At 43.6% G+C, this 20,327-nt stretch overlaps 1 protein-coding gene across 1 annotated transcript in view; it reads left to right on the top strand.

Annotated features, from left to right (window-relative positions):
- The first annotated feature begins 1,020 nt into the window (after positions 1 to 1,020).
- Positions 1,021 to 20,327, top strand: part of FASN (fatty acid synthase) — a 39,186-nt gene continuing 19,879 nt past the window's right edge. The window contains exons 1-14 of the mRNA XM_088536005.1: positions 1,021 to 1,156; positions 7,086 to 7,229; positions 8,075 to 8,227; positions 9,507 to 9,680; positions 10,566 to 10,766; positions 11,204 to 11,326; positions 11,901 to 12,016; positions 12,288 to 12,422; positions 14,246 to 14,705; positions 15,078 to 15,265; positions 16,049 to 16,238; positions 17,302 to 17,396; positions 17,762 to 17,896; positions 18,330 to 18,533. Of these exons, the coding sequence (XP_088392131.1) occupies positions 7,103 to 7,229; positions 8,075 to 8,227; positions 9,507 to 9,680; positions 10,566 to 10,766; positions 11,204 to 11,326; positions 11,901 to 12,016; positions 12,288 to 12,422; positions 14,246 to 14,705; positions 15,078 to 15,265; positions 16,049 to 16,238; positions 17,302 to 17,396; positions 17,762 to 17,896; positions 18,330 to 18,533 (2,301 nt within the window). The 5' untranslated portion in view covers positions 1,021 to 1,156; positions 7,086 to 7,102. The remainder of the gene's footprint in view (positions 1,157 to 7,085; positions 7,230 to 8,074; positions 8,228 to 9,506; positions 9,681 to 10,565; positions 10,767 to 11,203; positions 11,327 to 11,900; positions 12,017 to 12,287; positions 12,423 to 14,245; positions 14,706 to 15,077; positions 15,266 to 16,048; positions 16,239 to 17,301; positions 17,397 to 17,761; positions 17,897 to 18,329; positions 18,534 to 20,327) is intronic.

A 20,327-nucleotide genomic window follows, 5' to 3' on the forward strand; every position in this document is an offset into this window, starting at 1 on the left:
TGGGTCTAAATATCCAGCACAAAGGCAGGAGGGACCCCCCTCCCACACACACCCACCCCAAAGCCTTCAAACGAAGTTTTGTGTAAATTTCTTGCTTAGTTGTGCTTTAATGTGAGTAGTACAGGATACAGAGGGAGTAGGCAAGAGGTACCTTTAGCCTATATTGTGCCGCTTTCCCTTTTTCCTCCTGGGAGAGGGCAAAGGCCATAGGCAAGTCCCTGCGTCGCGCCGGCGGCCCGGGCTGCCCCCGCCGCCAGTCACGGCAGGTCGGGGCCCGGGCCCGGGCCCGGCCACGGGGCGAGCCGTCCGCGGCCGGCGTGCCCGCTGCCCGGTGGTAACCCCGGCGCCGCGCTCCGCCGGGGTGAACGACCGCGCCCGCGCGCCTCGGGCTCGCTCGGCGGCAGCCGCCTCTCAGCGCTCACCACATCGCCTTATCGCCTAGCAACACCCCCACGGGCCTCGCCATTGGCCAGGCCGCGGCCCCGGCTGCACGCCCCCGCCTCCGGATTGGGCGCCGGCCCGTGACTGAGCGTCCGCGGGCAGCGCCCCTTCCTTTGTGCGCCGCGTGGGTGCTGCGCGGCCCGCGCGCCTCGTTGCGCCGCCGCACCAGGTCGCTAACGATTTTCCCATGCCGTGGGGGGGCGGCCACGGGGCCCGTGACAAGGGATCCGGCGGCAGCCGCCACGGTTCCCGGGCAAAGCCACGCCCCGCCCGCCGGGCCCGACCTCTCGCAGCCCTCCGCTTCGGAGGCGGGGCGCTGGGCCTGGCGCTGTGCCGCGGGAGCGCGCCCAGGTCCGCCCCGGCTCGAGCGCGGGGTGCGTGTCCCCTCCTCCCGCGGAGCGGCTCCGGCGGGCAGGGGGTTGGCATCACCCCAGGGCCGGCTCCGGGTGGCCCTGCCCCGGCTCTCATTGGACTGCGCCAAGGAGTAAACTGTCAGCCCATGTGGCGTGGCCACCGGAGGTGGCGGCTGCTTAAATAGCGGTGGGAGCTAGAGGGAGACAGTGAGGAGAGCGCGGAGCGGCGGCTGGTGCGCAGCCCAGTACCGGCTGTTGCAGCGCTCGCGTCCACACAGAACCCGCTCCTTCCGCAGTAGCCCGGTCCCGATAAGGAGCTGACGCGAGGGCCCGCCGGCACGGAGCCTTCTGCACCTGCGCAGGTACCGCCGGTGCCGGGCCGTAGTGCGGGAGGGGAGCGGCGCCCGCCGTCGCTGCGTGCGGCTGCCCCCAGCATCCGCACTCGGAGCACTCCATCTTGCCGCTTCCGTCGCGCTGGGGCTCTGCAGCGGGGCTGCGCGGGGATCTCGAGGAGATGCGCGCGGCGGTCAGCGCCGGCTCGGCATGCGCCAGGCGCGGGATGCGTCCCGGCCTTGCGCGCGCCGCAGCCTCGCTGCAGGGCTGCCTCTGCCCAGCACGGCGGCTGCGGCTCTGGGCTGCGAGCGTCGCCGGTCCAGGGCTCTCCGCTCGCCCGCCCGGCGAGGTGGCGCGATGCGGGCGGCCAGGCCGCTGCATTGTGGCGCCAGCGCTCGGCCATCTTGTGGCGCGCAGGGGCCCCGCCACTGCGCCCCTTCCCCCGCTCCCGGCACAACGGCGCGATGCTGCTCGGCGCGATCCGGGGCGCCGCCGATCGCGGCCTCCCGTGCTCCGGGAACGGAGCCTTTCGGCCTCCGCGGAGCCCGGCGCGTCGCCTCGCGTGGCCACGGGGGCGATGGAGGCGGCGGGGCGGGGCGAGCCCGGCGCGGCGCCCTGCGCTGGGCGCTCCGGCCGCATCACCCGGCGCGCGGCAGCATCAGGACCGCGGGGCTCCGTTTCCCCTCCCAGGATTTCGTGGGTTAGAAATTAGTGGATATGGAAGCTTGCAGGCAGGTATTTGGCCTCCTCCATATTTAAGGATGACTTAATACATACTAGGAAACGTTCCCCAGAAAAAGATCATGCACACTACTCGAGCCCCTTTTACCACTTGAATATAAACCTATTGCCTGAGTGAAATAACCTCACTGATTGTCCCATTTCTTTTTCATACCAAAGTTCTGTCAGTCTCTTTCTTCAGCCTCCTTTTTGCCCTCTAAGATGCTGGATGCAGATTTTGCTAGCTAAAAGACTTGTGTGCTCAAATTGAAGCAAGTTATATCAGAACAATTTGTTAACTTACATACTTTTGCAGTGTCCACCATCAGTGGCCTTGGGATTTGTCTTGCTTTCAAAAGCAAGAGTAAAAACCTTACAACCATTTCAGCAAAATGTCCACTCTTCCTGCAGCCTCTAAGGTTTTTGAAACACTTTGGAAATAATAATCTGTCTTCAAAGACTTGTGTCTAGTGGATGAATCCAGAGGACGATGGCCCTGAATAGAGGGAATTATAGATATATTAAAAAATCCATTATGATGTTTATGGAGACTTGCGTTAGTGCAATCCATTCTGATTATCTGGGAGTCCAAATGCCTGTGCTGATGCCACAGACAAAATCTAACTTTATGTCCTCAAATAACATTTTGAACTAAACTGTATTTTCTGCTGAATAATTTATTTCAATATGAAAGCACACTACCACTTTTCACTTCCTGTGTGGTCAGTGGGACAAATCCAGTCTTGAAGCACAGGCAGCTAAAAGGTCTTTGTAAAACTGAAGCCATGGCATGCAGACTGACAGCAGTCAAATGCTTTAAATGAAAACCATCTTGCATTGACTTTAATTTTGCAAAGTTTTTCTTTTCTTTTTAAAGTTGTTGTTAGATGTTGTAGTTCTTTCCACAAGTGAACTTCCTATGTAATGACAGTTTAATCACTGGTTCTAGAAACAGGGTTGGATACTAAAATCATATTTCGATCATTAGAGGTTGGAAAACCTATGTTGTAATAATACTTAAACTAAACTAAAGAAGCAAATCATCACCTTTGCTGAGGGAAGCTGTGGAAGATCCTTGAATGTTTCCTTCTAAGGGACACTCCAAAGAATGGTCAGACTTGGGCTGCCAGAAACAGGAGCTGCTAACCATGAATAGAGCCACTAAAGTAACAGTGAAAGATATAAAAGCAAGGTACCCCTGTCTAGAAAACTGAACTGTTTATCAGGCCAAACAGGGCTTGGATGTTTTTTTTTTTCATTTGCGTTTATGTGCTTTTGTTGCTGAACTGCTTGGTAAAGAGTACCTCATCTCAAATGTATAATGGTCAGCAAAAATATGTGTGTCTCATCAACCCTATCCTCTTTTTCCTCCCAGAGCTTCAGGTGGGCAAAAGTAGAGCACATAAGAAAATTATTTTTTTTGGAGGTTGGAATAGTCAGGTAAAAGTGATGAGAGAAGTCAGACTTTGTCTTTGAGTCCTTCCCTATTCCTCCTACCTCACTTCCTGCTCCCCTTCCCCCCCAAAAAAAATCAGTTTCAGTGGGTGCAAGGATATTTCTTGTAGGGAAACAAAAGGTTTTTGTTTTTTTTGGGGGGGAGGTGGTTAAAACAGTATAGTTGGTGGGCATGGTGCAAAGCAGTACTTTTTTATTACCCTTTTTGCACTGGATAATTGAGGTACTGATGAATGTCTTAAATGCTTAAATGCGGTAAAGAACAACATTTCAACTTAAAAGTAAGCTTGATAATAGCACTGGACTTGCATGAAACTGACAGGTAGCACATACATAGAGGACATGATTAATAAGGTATAAAATAGTTGAAGAAATGAACTGATATCAATAAAAAAACAACCTTGTCAAGTGGTTAATGTGGGAGGCAGATAACCAGAGCACAAGTATAAAGTGATGAAAGGGGTTACTAGTCAATAATACCATCAGGGATTGTTGGTTATTACAAGTGACAAACTGAATGAGTCAGCAATGCAATATCATTGCAAAAAATGTTGTGTAAATCTAAGCAAAATCTTAGGCTAAACAAAGGGAAAGAATGTTAAGTGTCTAGTTGTATCCAGCAGAATACAGCTTTAAGAAATGTGAGAATCCTGTTTATCCCTTTTTACCTTTTCTTGTTTCCTTTCTTTTGGCCATATGCTTTTGTTCACCATGTTCATCCAATGTATTGGAAACTTCTTTTGCATATTTGCTGTAGTCCAGTCTGTAATAGAGCAGCAGAAATCATTGTCTTTCCTGATCTGTGCTGTGTGACAAATTGTCAATACATCCTGTAAAACCTAAGAAAAGTGAGTCTCTAATATAGTGACACAATACAATAACACCTTTTTGAAGTAATGTCAATGAAATTGAAAACAGTCTACTTGCTTTCTATCTGCCAAGAAAGACTGAAAATGACATTGATTGCTATAATGTCTTCTTTAATTGTTGATTATTTGGGGATGACTTAAAACTTATGTTTTGTTTTGTTTTGTTTTCCCTGCTTGAATTTTCTACAGTAATTCTACACTATGTCTGTCACATCAGTCCATGCTTTGGATGTTATCTCTGACTTCAGAGACTCTTTGTATGAAGTCCAAATCCTTCAAGTTCTTTTTGTATAAAAGCCCTTAGATTGCAGCTCTTCTTACCCATTCTCCTGTCTAAAATTAATTTTGGGCCTCTTTCTTCTATGATTTGATTACTGTAGCATTTTCTTCTGTGCCTTTGACACAGTCTTGCTCAACTACATTCATAACATGTTGGCAGAGATTGCTTTTCTGATAAGTTCCACTTTTCTACTCTCCCAGAAGAATATTTTATCCAAGTCGGTAATACCTGGATGGAGTTTTTGTGATGGATTTTTGTGATGTGATATGAGATGGGAAGGGACAGTCAAAAAAGTGAAGAAATGTAACTTGTATTTTTGTCCCTTGAGATCCCCAGACAAAGAGCCGTGACATAAAATTTAGTCTGATCACATATATCTCATATCCTGTGCTTAGATTGAAAGCTCCATGCCTCAGATTCTTTCCTGCTCTGCTTGTAGTGCAGAACTGCTGCAAGAATGGCAGAGCTGCAGTTCCTGGTCAGGTCTTCTAGATATAGTGGTGATGCCAACAACAGAACTGGCCTGCTAGACTTGAGAATTAAAAACAAAACAAAACAAAAAAACTCCTTGGAGGGGAGTAGATAGGACCAGTTACTACCTACTGCCCTTTTGGGGTATAGTTTCTAAGTAAAGTCCCTAAGTGCTTGCTGTCTAAAACCAGTAACAATGCTACTTTCCCAACTAAAAGAGTAATCAGAGTGGAATAGAATTTTACCTCAGAGGAGGTTCTGGATGGGTTCTCCAAGGGGAAATCACACTTAATCAACCTGATAGCCCTCTCTGTTGGACCGACTGGCTGGGTAGATGAAGGGAGAGCAATGGCTGTTGTCTCCCTTGACTCAGGAAGGCTCTTGCTACTGTCTCCCATAGCATCCTCATGAGCAAGCTGATGATGTACAGGCAAGATGAGCAGTGAGAGGGACTGAGAACCAGCTGAAGAGCAGAGCTCAGAGGGTTGTGGTCAGTGGCACAAAGTCCAGCTAGAGGCCTGTAGCTAGCAATATCTCCCAGGGGTCCAGTATTTGATTTTTTTCATTAGTGATCTGAGTGAAGGGACAGAGTGCACTGGAGCAGGTTACCCAGAGAGGTTGTGAAATTGCTCGAAGCCTTCTGGAGGGGGCCCTGGGCAACTTGTTCCAGGTGACTGTATTTGAGGAGGGGACTTGGACAGGGTGACCTGCAGAGGTCCCTTCCAACCTTAACCATTCTGCAATTCTGCGATTCTGTTGCCTGAAATATTCAATACAAGGGAGGCTGAGAAATCTAAGATATCCTTTTGGTAACAATTCCATTTTTGCTCCCAGAAGGAATGGATTGGATGAGGTAATCATCTCTTCTGAGTATTACACATTGCATAATTCTGCAGTTACTCCACAGATCTAAGTAAAGATAAGTACTGAAAGCAAGAAAGGGAAAAGAAATCAGGCAAGGTCTGTGGTTTGGTGTGTTGTCTGGGCTACACCTTAGCAAAAACCTTGCAAACTAAAGGTCTTTGCTTCTCCTACACACACGCACACACCCATGCCCCAGCTCTTTCAGTCATGGGAAGATGCTATGCCTGTGTAATGTATGGATGGAAGAAAGGCCTATTTCTTGCTCAAAAGCATCAAGAATTTCTGGAGGAGGAGGATGCAGAACTATAAGGCGAGCAATATTGATTCTATTGCTAGGTGAAATTTGTTGCGTTGGGAAAACTATTATGCAGAGAATCTTCTGAGATTACCCACTGGTGCTGCTTTGTGCTGGAAAGATGGTTGGGCACAGGAGTAGTTCTGCTAAGGGCCTGACAACAACTATGGTACACAGTCTCTATTAGAGATTAAACTTTAGGTAGTATGTAACAGTCTTCAAAGTCATTAGGATAGCCTTCAAGCTACTTAAATAGCTATTTTTCACTGTGACTTTTTTATTGTTAAAATCCCACACATGAAACCAAGACAATATTTCCTTCCCCTCCCTGCCCCCCTCACCCTGGGTGGAACACTCGTGACTTGTGTTTTAAAGCAACACCTCCTGCTCATGGGCTCAATTGCCCATCTCTGCTTCTGTAACTGCCATTTCTATGTTTTGGGTAACACCTTACATAGAAAACTTTTTTTTTTTCTTCAGGTATATAGAATGATGCAGAAATGTACGCCATCTCTGCACTTTGTTTAGAAAAAAAATCTCTGATTCTTTATTCTGAAGTTAGTATTTAACTTTGGAATGATTGTAGAACTTGTTTTGCTGCCTGTTAGGTTTGCCTTGTAATTATATATTTTACTATATGTATTTCTTAATTTCCCCACCCACGTTTCCTCCAGCATGTTAATCTTTCTTCTGAGCAGGCTTCACAGAGGCCCTTCATCTGGCAAAGGTAGACCTGTTGATTCTCTAGTTGTCATTATAGAGCATGGCGGTTTGAGCCTAGCATTCCACAGTGTTATTTTGTCCATAGTCCACACAAATCTTGCTGCTAATTTGTTCAGGTAGGATGTCTTTTTGTACTAGAGGCTCCATGGGCTGTTCCCGAGTGGGTGTTTCTCCTGCAGACACGCTTGTTTGTCATAACATGTTGGGAAGGCTGGAGACACATGTAGTCTCCTACTCCATGTGAAAGCTTACTAATCCCACTGCTTTCTGGATCTTGGCAGCACGGAGAAGTTAAGAGATGGAGGACGTGGTGATTGCAGGCATAGCAGGAAAATTGCCGGAATCGGAGAACTTGCAAGAGTTCTGGGAGAACCTACTTAATGGAGTCGATATGGTCACAGAGGATGATCGGAGGTGGAAACCAGGTGAGCCACCTGTCACTCCTTTTGGAGCCTTGACTTTTGAGCTTTTCAGGTGAACTATCCTGTGAAGTGAAAGGTTTTATCAAATAGAGAAACCATGATCAAACTTCTAAAATCACTTCTGATACAGGCACCAGGAACAGACATTTCTATAAAAGTGTTTTGTAATCCATTTAATAATAAGTTCTATATAGCTTATTTATAGGAGAAAAAAAAAAGAGCAATATGCTTAACAGTGCAGATTTAACACAAAAGCATTCTGAATCTTGGACCTGCTTATTGCCAGCCGTGATAATAACTTCTCTGACAGTTTTAAAGAGTTCCAGAAGTAGCAGAGAGACTGCAGTTCCATGATTTATGGCTTTTTTACAATGTTCTTTTCTGTTTGATTGTCCCTTTGAAATATTTGGCCTGTGACTGTCTAATTCAAAGCTCTTAATTTTCGAAAGTGAAAAGTAGCTTTTGTTCTTCCTTTAATTGGTGGCTGTTTGGAACCACCGATTCAGTCTGAGTCTGTGCTTTGGCAAGTTATATCAAGCACATATACTTACAGGCAAAAAGATGCATTTTTGCTGACATATCCTGGAAAGTAACTAATCATAATCCATTTTGTTAACATCGCTCTGTAATTCCCATATGGGATCTATGGAGATGGGATGCTCGATGGTGTCATAGCACTCTTGGTGCTGCAGTATGGAAATGAGGTTTCAGTGTATTAAAGAATCAGCTGTGGTCATGCTGCCCTCACTCGCTCTCCTCCTCCCCCTGCCCTCTCCCTCCCCAGCCCAAGCTGCTAAGTGCTTCCCAGAACATGTAATCTGTGACACAGTGTTGAATTTTCTTCTCAGGAATTTATGGACTGCCCAAGAGAAATGGAAAGCTCAAGGACATAAGCAAATTTGATGCATCTTTTTTTGGGGTTCACCCAAAACAGGCTAATACAATGGATCCTCAACTTCGTTTGCTATTAGAAGTTTCTTATGAAGCTATTTTGGATGGAGGTAAGCAGCTGATTGACTGAAGGGGGGAGAGTTTTGCTGTATTACGTTTGTGTATCAGGTGCAGATGTTCATCAGTGTGATGAGAGTTCTAGCATGAGAAAGCTATCACAGTAGAGAGGAGACCAAAGAACTAATAAGAGTTACAACACGCCTGTGTTCTCTAGCGTTTGAACTAGGATTTTTGTGCTGATTGTCAGCAAATCTATCTCGTAGAGGACAACCAGTACTGCAGAAATAGTTAAACAGCTACCAATGGAAGACCTTTTGTACATTGGTGTCCCTGTCCTCCTGCTCTGTCGTAATATTCCAAAATAGATCTGACTGCTAAGACAGAAGGTATAATTGCAGTTGAAGTGGAAGAGGACTCGAAATAGAATTCTCTTCAGGGCTTAAAAAGAATGGCAGGTGCCCTGGTGACTTCCTGTGCATTGGCCAGGTTCATTGAAAATATGTGGCATTTGAGCTACTACCATAAAAAGTTTACCTAGAGGATGTGCTTTCAGAAACTGGAGCCTCCTTTATCCATCACCGCCAGTATCCTGAGCTTTCAAATTACTCACCCATAGAGCCAAATTTTGTTCCTAATCAGCTTCACATCTGCATGAGAATCATGAGGACAAAGTTGGAAACAACCAACAGCCAGTATTGAAAAATTGGACTGAAGCTCAACAGCCAAGCAGCGGGTGTCAAAGGCCTGAATAGTCTGCTTGTGTCCAGGACTGCTGCAGCACAGAAAAGAAAGAGTAGAGACTGCCAGAAGTCAAAGTTGCCATGCAGCCTTTCCGAGCAGAATTGTTTCTTATTCCAGTTTGTTGGCTTTTGTGCTTAACAATCCTAGTACTTCAGAGGCCTCTGGTGTGGATAGGTAGATATTGTTGTGCTCATAATTTTTCTTCCCTTCTGTCTGCCAGTTTTCCCAATGCTGGAAGTCAGTCGTTAGCTTGTCTGATCAGCACTTGTATTTTGTGTAATGCATGCCACTTCTATACAAGATTTCAGCAATATCCAACTAAGCTGAAAAGCTGTCCCAAGGCAGTATGTTCTCATGAAGAAAACAATGCCAAAGTTCTGAGGGACTCTGATATAAGATTTATAAGGCCTGTAGTTGAAGGAAGTGGAAAGTGAACTATTGGTAAGGGAAAAATGCTATGGGCCTGCCAGGAAGAAACAGTAAGAAGCTGTATTTCATGATCCAGTACCAGAAGGTACCTGATATTTCCTCAGTTTGCCCTTCATCATGAATTTGTCTGCTATAATCTACCTTCCAATATTCCCATAGGTATTAATCCAGGCAGCCTTCGTGGCACAGACACAGGTGTGTGGATTGGTGCAAGTGGGTCAGAAGCTGCTGAAGCTTTTAGCCAAGATCCAGAAGAGCTTTTGGGGTACAGCATGACTGGCTGCCAGCGTGCTATGTTTGCCAACAGGATTTCCTACTTCTTTGACTTAATGGGTAAGTGTCCCGAAACCTGTCAATGCTGATGAGTAAATGCAATTTGGGCATGGTTGTACTGCAGCTTCTGCAGGGAGGCGGGATGGATATGATGACACAGACCATTCTAGGAGAAGAAAGGAGCATGTAGTGATTGTAAGGAGGAAAGTAGGAAGCAAAAAAAAAATTTTTTTAAGTGTGAGGTTCATTGCAAGTTGCTGCTGGTGGGTATAGCTGGCCTTCTTCTGAAGGAAGATGAAGATGATGGCAGAATGCTGTCTGAAAAAGGGTCCAGATTTTACTTTGAACTTATTTTAAACTGTTACTTGATATCCAGTCATGGAGAAATTTGCCTAGAGGTGAACTGACTAGAAGGAAAGAAATGTAAAAGAAAAAGGTGGCATTTTCTTTGTTTGTTTCTGCTTGAGTAAAGTGAAAGAACTGAGGGCAGTGACAAAATGTATATTGAAGGCATAGGCATGACTAGAAAGTGTCTTACTCCTTGGATGTAAAGTAGGGAGATGGGAATTCCTATGCAGAGCAGCTGGGGATTGCAATCATGGCAAAGTTAGCACCAGAAAGAAAAAGGTATTTTACTGATGAGAACAGAAATAGATGAGGCCTGCCATAATACAATTTCTTTTTTCAATAGAGATTGGTACATGTAATGCAAAAAGGTACCCATAAAACCAAGTTGTTGAGGCAAGGATGATGATACTTGTATCCCAGTGTGTCAGGATTGCCTTTAATGTTCTGTAGCAATTTTCACTTGGCTGTCTTTGGATACATTTCCCTCAATCTGGTAGTCTTCAGCAAGCAACTCCAGAAAATGAACAATAAAAAGAAAGCTTTTGTTAATTAGTGTGTGTTTTTGTTTTACCCTGCCTGCCCTTCCTGTTTCCTAAGGACCAAGCATAACTATTGACACGGCCTGCTCCTCTAGTCTCATTGCGCTGGAAAATGCTTACAAGGCGATTCGTCATGGACAATGCAGTGCAGCCCTGGTAGGGGGTGTTAACCTTCTGCTAAAACCCAACACTTCTGTGCAGTTCATGAAACTTGGTATGCTTAGTCCTGATGGTGCCTGTAAGGCCTTCGATGCTTCAGGTAAGGCATTAGCACTGAATATTGCTGAGTTGTTTGAGTCTTATTGCTGAGGCTGTGACGTGATACTCCCGTAAAACAGCAGCTGGCTGGTGTCATAGCTGTTATTAGGTACTTTGTCTGAGACATACCCTGTCTCTTATCTATATTGCATACTTAATTGAACCTGGAGAATTAACTATGGTGATTAAACTGTGTAGCTCATTTCAGTACCATTGAGGAGAGGAAATAATGAGATATCTTGAAAGAAACTGTAATTCATCATTTGTGATAGGCATACAGCATTTTTTGGGCATGCATCTTTAAAACAAATGCCTATTCTTCTCAAAGAAATCAGTTTTGAACAGTGCTTAGGAATGAGCTGACTGTAGTGTATGGCACTTTGCTACTTAAGCAAAACCCTTCAGGTTAGGGACTTGTTCTTGGCTCTCTGTCCCCAGGAAATGGATACTGTCGTTCCGAAGCTGCTGTTGCTGTTCTTTTGACCAAGAAATCCATGGCTAAACGGATCTATGCCACAGTCGTCAATGCTGGGACTAACACTGATGGTTTTAAGGAGCAAGGTAGGTCTTGAGCATCAGAGAAGTGGGATAGGACAGGTGTGTGCAGTCTTGAGTCTTGGTCATCACAAACAAAGGCGTATGGCTATTATGGAGTTCACTTTCTCTAAGCTGGAGGGTTTTTTTGTTTTTGTTTTTTTCCTTCTTTCAGTAGTACAGAGTTCAGGCCTTTAATTTGTAAAGGAGTTCAAGGAGGCAAGTGGAATGTCTGTGTTACTAGTTGTGACTTCTTCAGGATACCTTTGTAATAACTTCATACTGACGGTAGACCTGTAGGTATTTTTATTACATGAAGACTTTCCCTGCTGCTCTCTCATTTCTCCCACTTTCTAGTCATGGACACTCAAGAGGTTCACATGATCTGCTTGGCCTGGATAGCTTCTCATATCCTGTTAACCAATATCTTCGCATAGTAGTTCAATTTCTGCTCCATACTAGCTCCATTTCTGGATCCTCTTCCTTTTTTTTTTTTTATATATATTTAATAGCCCTAACCAGTTGAAGGGATAAAAAGACACTAAAACGAGACCAAAAAGCCTCTGTGGAAGAGAGGAATTAGTAGGAATTTTGTTCCTAGGTGTGACCTTCCCATCTGGAGAGATGCAGCAGCAGTTGGTCAGCTCTTTGTACAGAGAATGTGGTATCAAGCCGGAAGAAGTGGAGTATGTTGAAGCTCATGGGACAGGTACCAAGGTCAGCATGGCCTGCTCTGCTTTTTTTCCCTTTTTTTTTTTTTTTGCCTGATTTATTACCCTGCACACCTTTTCACACTTTCCTCAAATTATTCCTTGTTTCAAAATAAACATGAAGGAACTGTATTTCCCCACGTACATCAGTTACTGGAATGTGTACTGCTTCACCACTTCTGGATTTTACCCAGGCATCTTAGTTTTTTAGATCTGTGTCTTCTGCTGTGCATTTTGGAAGTGGTAGCTGACTGTCATTTTGATTGTTTTCTTACTAGGTTGGTGATCCACAGGAAGTAAATGGCATTGTAAATGTCTTCTGTCAGTGCGAGAGAGAGCCACTGTTGATTGGTTCAACCAAGTCAAACATGGGTCATCCAGAACCTGCATCTGGCCTTGCAGCATTAGCAAAGGTAATTCATTGCTTGAGGAGAAAAATGTTGGCTTTTAGGAAAGTTTACCTTCAGCTAGGAAAAGATGTAAGCTTATAATTAATTCCGATGATTCTCACTTATTTCATTACTTCTTGCTTCATCTGCAAATACTTTTAAAAGTGCACGTGGTTGTGCTGTCAGCTGGGCATGAGTGCTCAGGTGACCATTGGACAGGGTGTGTTAATATACACATACTTTCTAAAAATCCTCCTAATGAATTCTGCAAGAGCTCAAACTGTGCTCAGAAGAAAGGCTTTGTGATCACCTTATTGATTGTTCTTACACCAGAACTTCCAGCAGAACTGCATTATAAGTCACATGGATTTGGAGGAGCTACAGGCAAAATAATTTAAATATTTTGCGTAGCTGACGTTGACCAATGAGGCCAAAGGAATTGATCCTTTTAGCTGTTCGTTAGGGATGTCCTTCTCTTCTAGCTGTCTCTCGTGCTGGCAAGAAGCCAGGTGAGTCCTTCAGGATGTCACACTACCAGCTTGAATAGCTGGTTGTCTTAGCAACCAGCTGGCCTACTAACTACTGCTGTACACAGACAATTGTCTGTCAGTCTTGGCTCCTAAACTGCTTAGCAGAGATCTAGCTAATGTTCACGCTTGGTTGTAAGCCTATTACAGCAAACTCAAGAGCCATGCAGATTGAAGCAATGTCCATTGTCACTGCTAGTACTTTAGGCTCTTTAAAGTGGTTACTATGACCTGAACACGTACGACTCTCTGGGAATAAGCTTGAATAAAGCTTGGGAACTGAACTGACCGTTTTTTTAGAGGAAAATGTACCTTTGATTTATATAATCCAGGCTGATACCTTCTTCAGTAGAAGAAACAACAACTGACTCATAAAATATACTTCCTCAGAGTTACTATATTGTAGGTTGTAAGTAAGCCTAGTGCAGTTCTGCTGTCATCTGTCAGGACTCTTTCTTAGCTCTTTCTTAGCCTCATTGTGTTTTAGAAAGGGCTCAAAACTGAAAAGGAAAGGGTTTCTCTCTCCCTCTGTCTCTCTCTTTCTCTTTTTGTAGCCCTCTTTGATATTTGTTTTCTCACTTTCTTTATGAGTGATACACAAAGTGATACACACTCTGAGTTTTTTCTCACTTAACTTTACATCCAGCTGTAGGTTCTTATATATCTGCCCCTAACACCCATCATGACTGCAAAAGTATCTCTTCCTATGCTTTTCTTAAATTGCACTGGGCTTGATTCCCAAATCTGGTATTTTGAAAGCACTTGAATCTTTGTTTGGAAGGATGTGGGAAACTTTGGCTTGATCCCTTTGATCCTCTAGCAGTTGGGCACCACTTGATATTTTAACATCTGGAAGTTAATCAGAATAGCAGATAAGGGATCCTTGAAACCAAACCAGAAAATATACCAAGCCAAAAAGTCTCAAAAACACCTACTGTATCAGGCAGTCTGAAGTTATCGTAAATATTTTCTTTTGTGATTCCATAAAATACTTTTATATGTGAGATGTCAGTTAGGAAAGTGGATCAGTGGATTTCAGATTTGAAAATACATTTATATATATATATATAAACAGATAAGCAAAAAAATAGTACTTACCAAGGTCTGTTTACTTAACTGGTAAGTGGTGTGGGAGAGAATTGTTTATTTGCATTTTTGAACTACTTGGCCTAATCAATTATTGTATAGCCAAGACAAAGCCTCTTGGTCGATCTGGTGTATACCCACTGTACTGTATGCTCAAACCTGTATAAAAGCCATGGTGCTTAAGTGTATGCTATATAATCATTACCCAAAAAAAGACTACTCTCTCTTTTTCAGGTTGTTCTCTCTCTGGAACACGGGCTATGGGCTCCAAACCTTCATTTCAATACCCCAAATCCGGATATTCCTGCCTTACAAGATGGCTCTTTGCAGGTGGTTTGTGAACCAATACCAGTGAAAGGTGGCCTTGTCAGTATCAATTCTTTTGGCTTTGGAGGTTCTAATGCTCATGTCATTCTGAGGCCAAATGAGAAGAAACACCAGCCTCTGGAGACTTGTACATTGCCACGACTGGTCCAGATCTGTGGCAGAACACAGGAAGCTGTGGAAGTACTTATTCAAGAGAGCAGAAAGCATGGAGGATGCAGCCCATTTCTAAGTCTTCTTAGTGATATCTCTGCGATTCCTGTGTCTTCCATGCCTTACAGAGGCTACACAATAGTTGGCAGTGAGACTGAAGTAAAAGAGGTCCAGCAAGTTCAAGCATCTGTTAGACCACTTTGGTACATCTGCTCAGGTAACACTACAGCAGTGGGTCCAGGCTTCTGCATTCTTCTGTGGGTCTGGGGTTTGAGTTAGTGCATCCTGTGCTCTGTTTAGCATTCTTTCTTGTGCTAGAGACTTTCTAGCATAAGGTACTATCATGCAGCCCTTTACTAAATGTAGGAGACTCATGTTCCCTGTGTTCCCTTTAATCTTTTCAATTTAGCTATCTTCATATTATAGCAAAATCTGGGAGAATGAAAAACAGTGCTTGATTTAGATGATATTTGAAAGGTGCCATATTTTGCTCATAGATACAATTCTTCCACTGCCAGAGCAAGTATGTGATGTCTTTCCCTTTTATTGACCCTTACCAAAATTCACATTCCCCTTGCTTATTCTACAGGCATGGGAACACAGTGGAAAGGTATGGGCCTGAGCCTGATGAAGCTGGATCTGTTTCGCCAGTCTATACTGCGTTCAGATGAGGCTTTGAAGGGCACAGGGCTGAAGGTCTCAGACTTGCTTCTGCATGCAGATGAGAACACTTTTGATGACACAGTCCATGCATTTGTTGGACTAGCTGCTATTCAGGTAAGACTGAGTGACTGGGAAAGGGGAGCATGGACTGTTTTCTAGTCTAGATCCAATATGAGTAGGCTAATGTGTCTGGCTGGTGAAACATTGTATGGATTATACTCATCAGTAAGTTTGTGTAATCAAGCAGATGACAGCAATCTGTTAGAAATCTGCTTTGATAGTAGAGTGTGATGCATTCTTGGTAGTTTTGGGTCCTGTTGTTTTGAAGATGCTTGGTGGAGTGTTGACCTAAACTGATCTGTGCACATGCATGTATGTGGGGCAGCTTCTGCCTTTAAGTGACTGAGGAATGCCTGAAGTTTTGTATGTTTGTATCAACAAACAAGGTTCTATAGAATACTTCACAAGTTTTAGAAAGTAAAATACAGAAAATGAACTTAGTGATTTTAAATAAAGTCTTTTTAATTCTGGATGAATGTCAGTGTGGGATTCAGTGCTTACCACTAAGATTCAGTTTCCAAGTGACTTGGAAAGCTGCCTTTGACCCTACGCTCTACAGACATGTTCTTCTGCAACATCTTATTATTGGAAATAACTTTCAGTGGAAACCTAGGTAATGGAGAGGCTCAAGCAATTCTAGAATCACATAGTGATTCTTGAAATTGTTTTGAAATGAGACTGGAACTTGTACACGAAGAAAACTGCAGTGAGGCCAAGAAGAATGTCTGTACAGAATAGCCATTTTGTAATATACTCATGCTGCTGTGTAACAAACACTTTGAGGCTTGTCACCTGTTTATTCTGGAGTGGAATCACCAATCTTGCATTTCTCTGCAGATTGCGCAGATAGACATGCTGAAGGCTGCAGGTCTGCAACCTGATGGGATTGTGGGCCACTCGGTGGGAGAACTAGCTTGTGGCTATGCAGATAACTCCTTAAGTCATGAAGAAGCCATTCTTGCTGCTTATTGGCGAGGACGATGTGTTAAAGAGGCCAAATTACCACCAGGAGGAATGGCTGCTGTCGGTAGGTAGCTAGAAGTAGATCCTTACCAAGTAGGTGATACAGGAAAGTGCCTGTTCTCTGTTGTACAGTGTTAGGGTAAAGCTGGTCTCTGAAATATGTTGGTGGACACAGCCATGTCTATACAAATTTTGCTACTGCTGCCTTTTTTTTTTTAACTGATGTAGAATGGGATATAAAATACTGAACTTAATATAACTGTAATAACCTCCAAGTTTGAATACAGTAGAATTTTGGTCATCCATGCAAAACTAAGTGGAAATGGAGAGGTTTATTGGCAGATGACAAATGACAAAAGTCCAATAATCTACTTGGAAAAAAAAATGAAAAGCTAAGGCACTGGGGGGTTTGCCTCTTGAATTACAGAGACAAAAAGATTTCTAAAGTACAGAAGAATGAGTCATGAAACCAGTAAGATGTTTTTCTGTATTGAGTAAATGACTTGTGGAATTTACTGCCATTATAGCTTGAGGTTGCCAACCTCATGATAGGACTGGCTCCTTAAGAAGAAACTCCCCTTATGCAAGCTTTGCTCAGTGTTTCTGTGTCTCTGGGGAAAGTGAAGGATGTAGTTTTGGCCATTGTTTGGTGACGTTTTGAGCTATGGACCTAGTGTAGCATTTGTCTGGTATGGCTTTATGTGTCTCATGTTTTTAAAACTAAATGATTTTTTGCTGCATAGTTGTTCTTCTGCTTCTTATTGGTACAGTGGCCATTTAAAAGTTCTGGAACATGTCAGAGAAAAGCTGTTGCAGGACTAATGCAGTAGGTTTGATGACTAGGTCACTCGTAATCTTATTTTAACAAATGCTCCAAAGGACTACCTAATTCAACTTTGTTTTGCTTGATATTACATACATGACACTTATCACAGAATATATCTCAGACTGCTGCATATAGTTTTTTTTGTTTGTTTGTTTTTTCATAATCTGATTTGAGGTTCAAGTTTTTTCAGTGACTTATATCCATAGAATAGATAGCCAGATTCTGTATGTGTGATTTCACACATATTCTCACAGCTCATTACTGGAAAGACTTGTGTTGTGCAGTGATCTTTCTTCTGCAGGTCTGACGTGGGAGGAATGTAAGCATCGCTGTCCTCCAGGTGTGGTACCAGCCTGTCACAATTCTGAAGATACTGTCACTGTTTCAGGGCCTCTGGTGAGCAAAGAACTAATGTGGTATATACCAGAATGTGACTGGGACTTTGAAAGTTCCAGTTTGGAGAAAATGTGAAGCCAAGTTAGGGCTTAGCTTCTTGCAAAGGGAAGTGGTGGGGCAGGGGGACATGGTGCTTTTTATGAACTTAACCATTCAAATACGCTGTGGAAGAAAGTGATGTTAGTGCCCCAGTGAGCTAGTAATTACAGATTTCTCATGCTGGGTGATGTTACAGCCATGGACTTGATAAAACTCAGGAGGACAATAATCGCATCATGGGGTATGGCTCCCTCTAAGTGTCAAGTGATGAAGCATATGGGGGGGGTACTCTGATTCATCCATATCCTTTCTATTTCTCTTCTTAGGACTCTGTGAATGAGTTTGTAGTCAAACTGAAAAAGGATGGTGTGTTTGCAAAGGAGGTGCGCAGTGCTGGGGTTGCATTTCATTCCTATTACATGGCATCTATTGCACCAGTGCTGCTCAGTGCCCTCAAAAAGGTAGTATTACTCGATCATTGCTCACATGGCTTATTCTGGGACATCTGGTGTTTTGAGTATAGGTGATGTTGAGCTCAAGGGGAATCCAGTTTTTTTTTTTTTTTAGGAGGGACGGAAATTGAAGAGTATGTAGACCTCTCTGATATGTAAACCTGCCTGGATGCCACCCAGTGCCACATGCTCTGGGTGTCCCTGCTGGAGCAAGGGAGTTGGACTAGATGATCTGTGGAGACCCCTTCCAACCTTAAGCATTCTGTGATTCTGTATTGGTTAAACATCCTGTGACCTCAAGCAGAAAGATGTCCTGAGCAATCAATCTGAAAAAAATGGCCCATGAATGGGAGGAAGGGAGGGGTAGACTGGTTTTTGCCTGTCTTATTGTCACCTATAACCTGTAATTCTCCTTCTCTTCCTCTATCTTACCTGTCTGTAGGTCATTCCACACCCTAAACCTCGTTCAGCACGATGGATCAGTACATCTATCCCTGAATCTCAATGGCAGAGTGATCTGGCTAGGAATTCCTCTGCTGAGTATCATGTGAACAACCTGGTGAATCCAGTGCTGTTCCAAGAAGGCCTGAAGCATGTTCCAGAGAATGCTGTTGTAGTGGAGATTGCTCCACATGCTCTTCTGCAGGTATTGTGTTCAGTTATGTCAGTAGACTACTATACAGGTGGCATATTGGCATGCTACTGTAGGAAGGAGACTAAAGGCCTGAGAATTTAGGAATACTGCTTTCCTAGTTCTGAGAATCCTTTCTCCCTCCAGTGCTTTCAAGTTTCTCTCACATTTAAGATGTAAAAACAAACAGACAAGAAACCCACAAAACGTGTCTCAACAGACTACCACTTTAGCACATTATCACTTCCCCACCCACCCATTTACATAGCTGCCTTTATTCATTGCCATACATTTCAGATAGCTGATAGCTTACTGAGCTATGCAATGAGTAGGAAAATCTCTTAAACATTTGGATCAAATAGTGTATCTGCCAAGACTGCAGCAGGGAATGAAAATGTGAAGCCTTAATATTTTGAGTTGTAATGCTGTCAGTTCTCGCTTAGCTGAAAGGATTGGGCATAGGTTCTTATTTTGATAGGAAACTTCAAAGGATGCAACACAGGAAATACGGGTGATCAAAAAGCCTCTTTTTCTTCCGTCCTCCAGCCCTCAGTAGTTATTTGGATATAGTGGGGATAAATGACATTGGGGCAGGAGGAGGAACAAGAATAACAGAACGGTCCTTCTGGATGAAAATCTCCTTTTATCTTCAGTGCCTTCGGTTTAGTGGAGGAGTGATTTGTTTATTTTAAGCTAGTTCAGTCAATACTGAACTCTCACTTCATTTGAAAAGTTCCATCAGCAGACTGACACAGCCGTAACAGTTTAGTGAGAAAGGAAACAGAATGCTACACTAATATAATTAAAAGAATACAACATGCAGTGTTGTATCTCTTACAAATACTCAGTCACTGTATATCATACAAATCTTCAAGGAAGGAAGATTGGAGTCTCTGTTCCCAAATAAAAATAACTTATGCTAATATTGATATGCATACTTTTAGCTATGCTGCATTAAGTTTTAAGACTCTCAGAGTTGTATTATTATTATATGGTGTCCGCCCCCCATTTCTTCCTTTCTCCCTCAATAAAAGCTGAAAATGAACAGTATTTTTACTTAATTTTTAGAGGTCTTAAGGTCAATTTTTAGAAGTCTTTTGGCTGGGGAAACTTTGGCCTAAATGATTGTGGCAAAAAAGTCTAGGCTGCCCCTTTTGACTCCTAAGGGGAGTCAGGTAGGTGAGGGTGTGTGGGAAGGGCGATGTTTGTGAAAGCAGGTCCTCTCCCTCATACTTGCCCCCTCATCTTCCAGGAAATGTGATCGTCACATTATCATTATGCTGAAGCAAAGTTTTGCTCTACTTATCAACAACATTATAGGAGAAGATACTAATTAGGTGACTATAGCTAAAAACAAACTTGTATGGCAATAGGTGCTCTGATCAACTTCCCAAATGCTTTAGCATTTACAACTTCAGATGTTCACAAAATGTCTTGTACACTTCACCTTTTTCAGAATGCCACTAAAAAATGTTTGATTTTCCTAAACTATGTCTAGAGGTGTATATTTGGGAACTTCCTGAGAGTTAGACGACACTGTAAGCCTCTGCCCTTGTCTGAGAAGCCTAACTGGCAGAGTGGATTGCAGCTCTTACACAACTGTGTTTAGCCACATTGTGTAGGGTGATATGTGCATAATGAATGGTGGTCACACCTAGCAAGCACACTGTGAAGCCTACTTCTTGAGTACAAGTGTATGTATAGTACCTTTTTTTGTCCCCTTATGAGGCTATAATGTGGACTAAAGTCTCTTTGCAGTGCACAAGGATGTGCTTTTCCCACAAGATCAATGCAATGGGTCTTGTGGAT

This window comes from Tinamus guttatus, unplaced genomic scaffold, assembly GCF_059628265.1.
Source record: "Tinamus guttatus ecotype Peru unplaced genomic scaffold, ASM5962826v1 Tinamus_guttatus_pri_ptg000649l, whole genome shotgun sequence".
NCBI lineage: Eukaryota > Metazoa > Chordata > Aves > Tinamiformes > Tinamidae > Tinamus > Tinamus guttatus.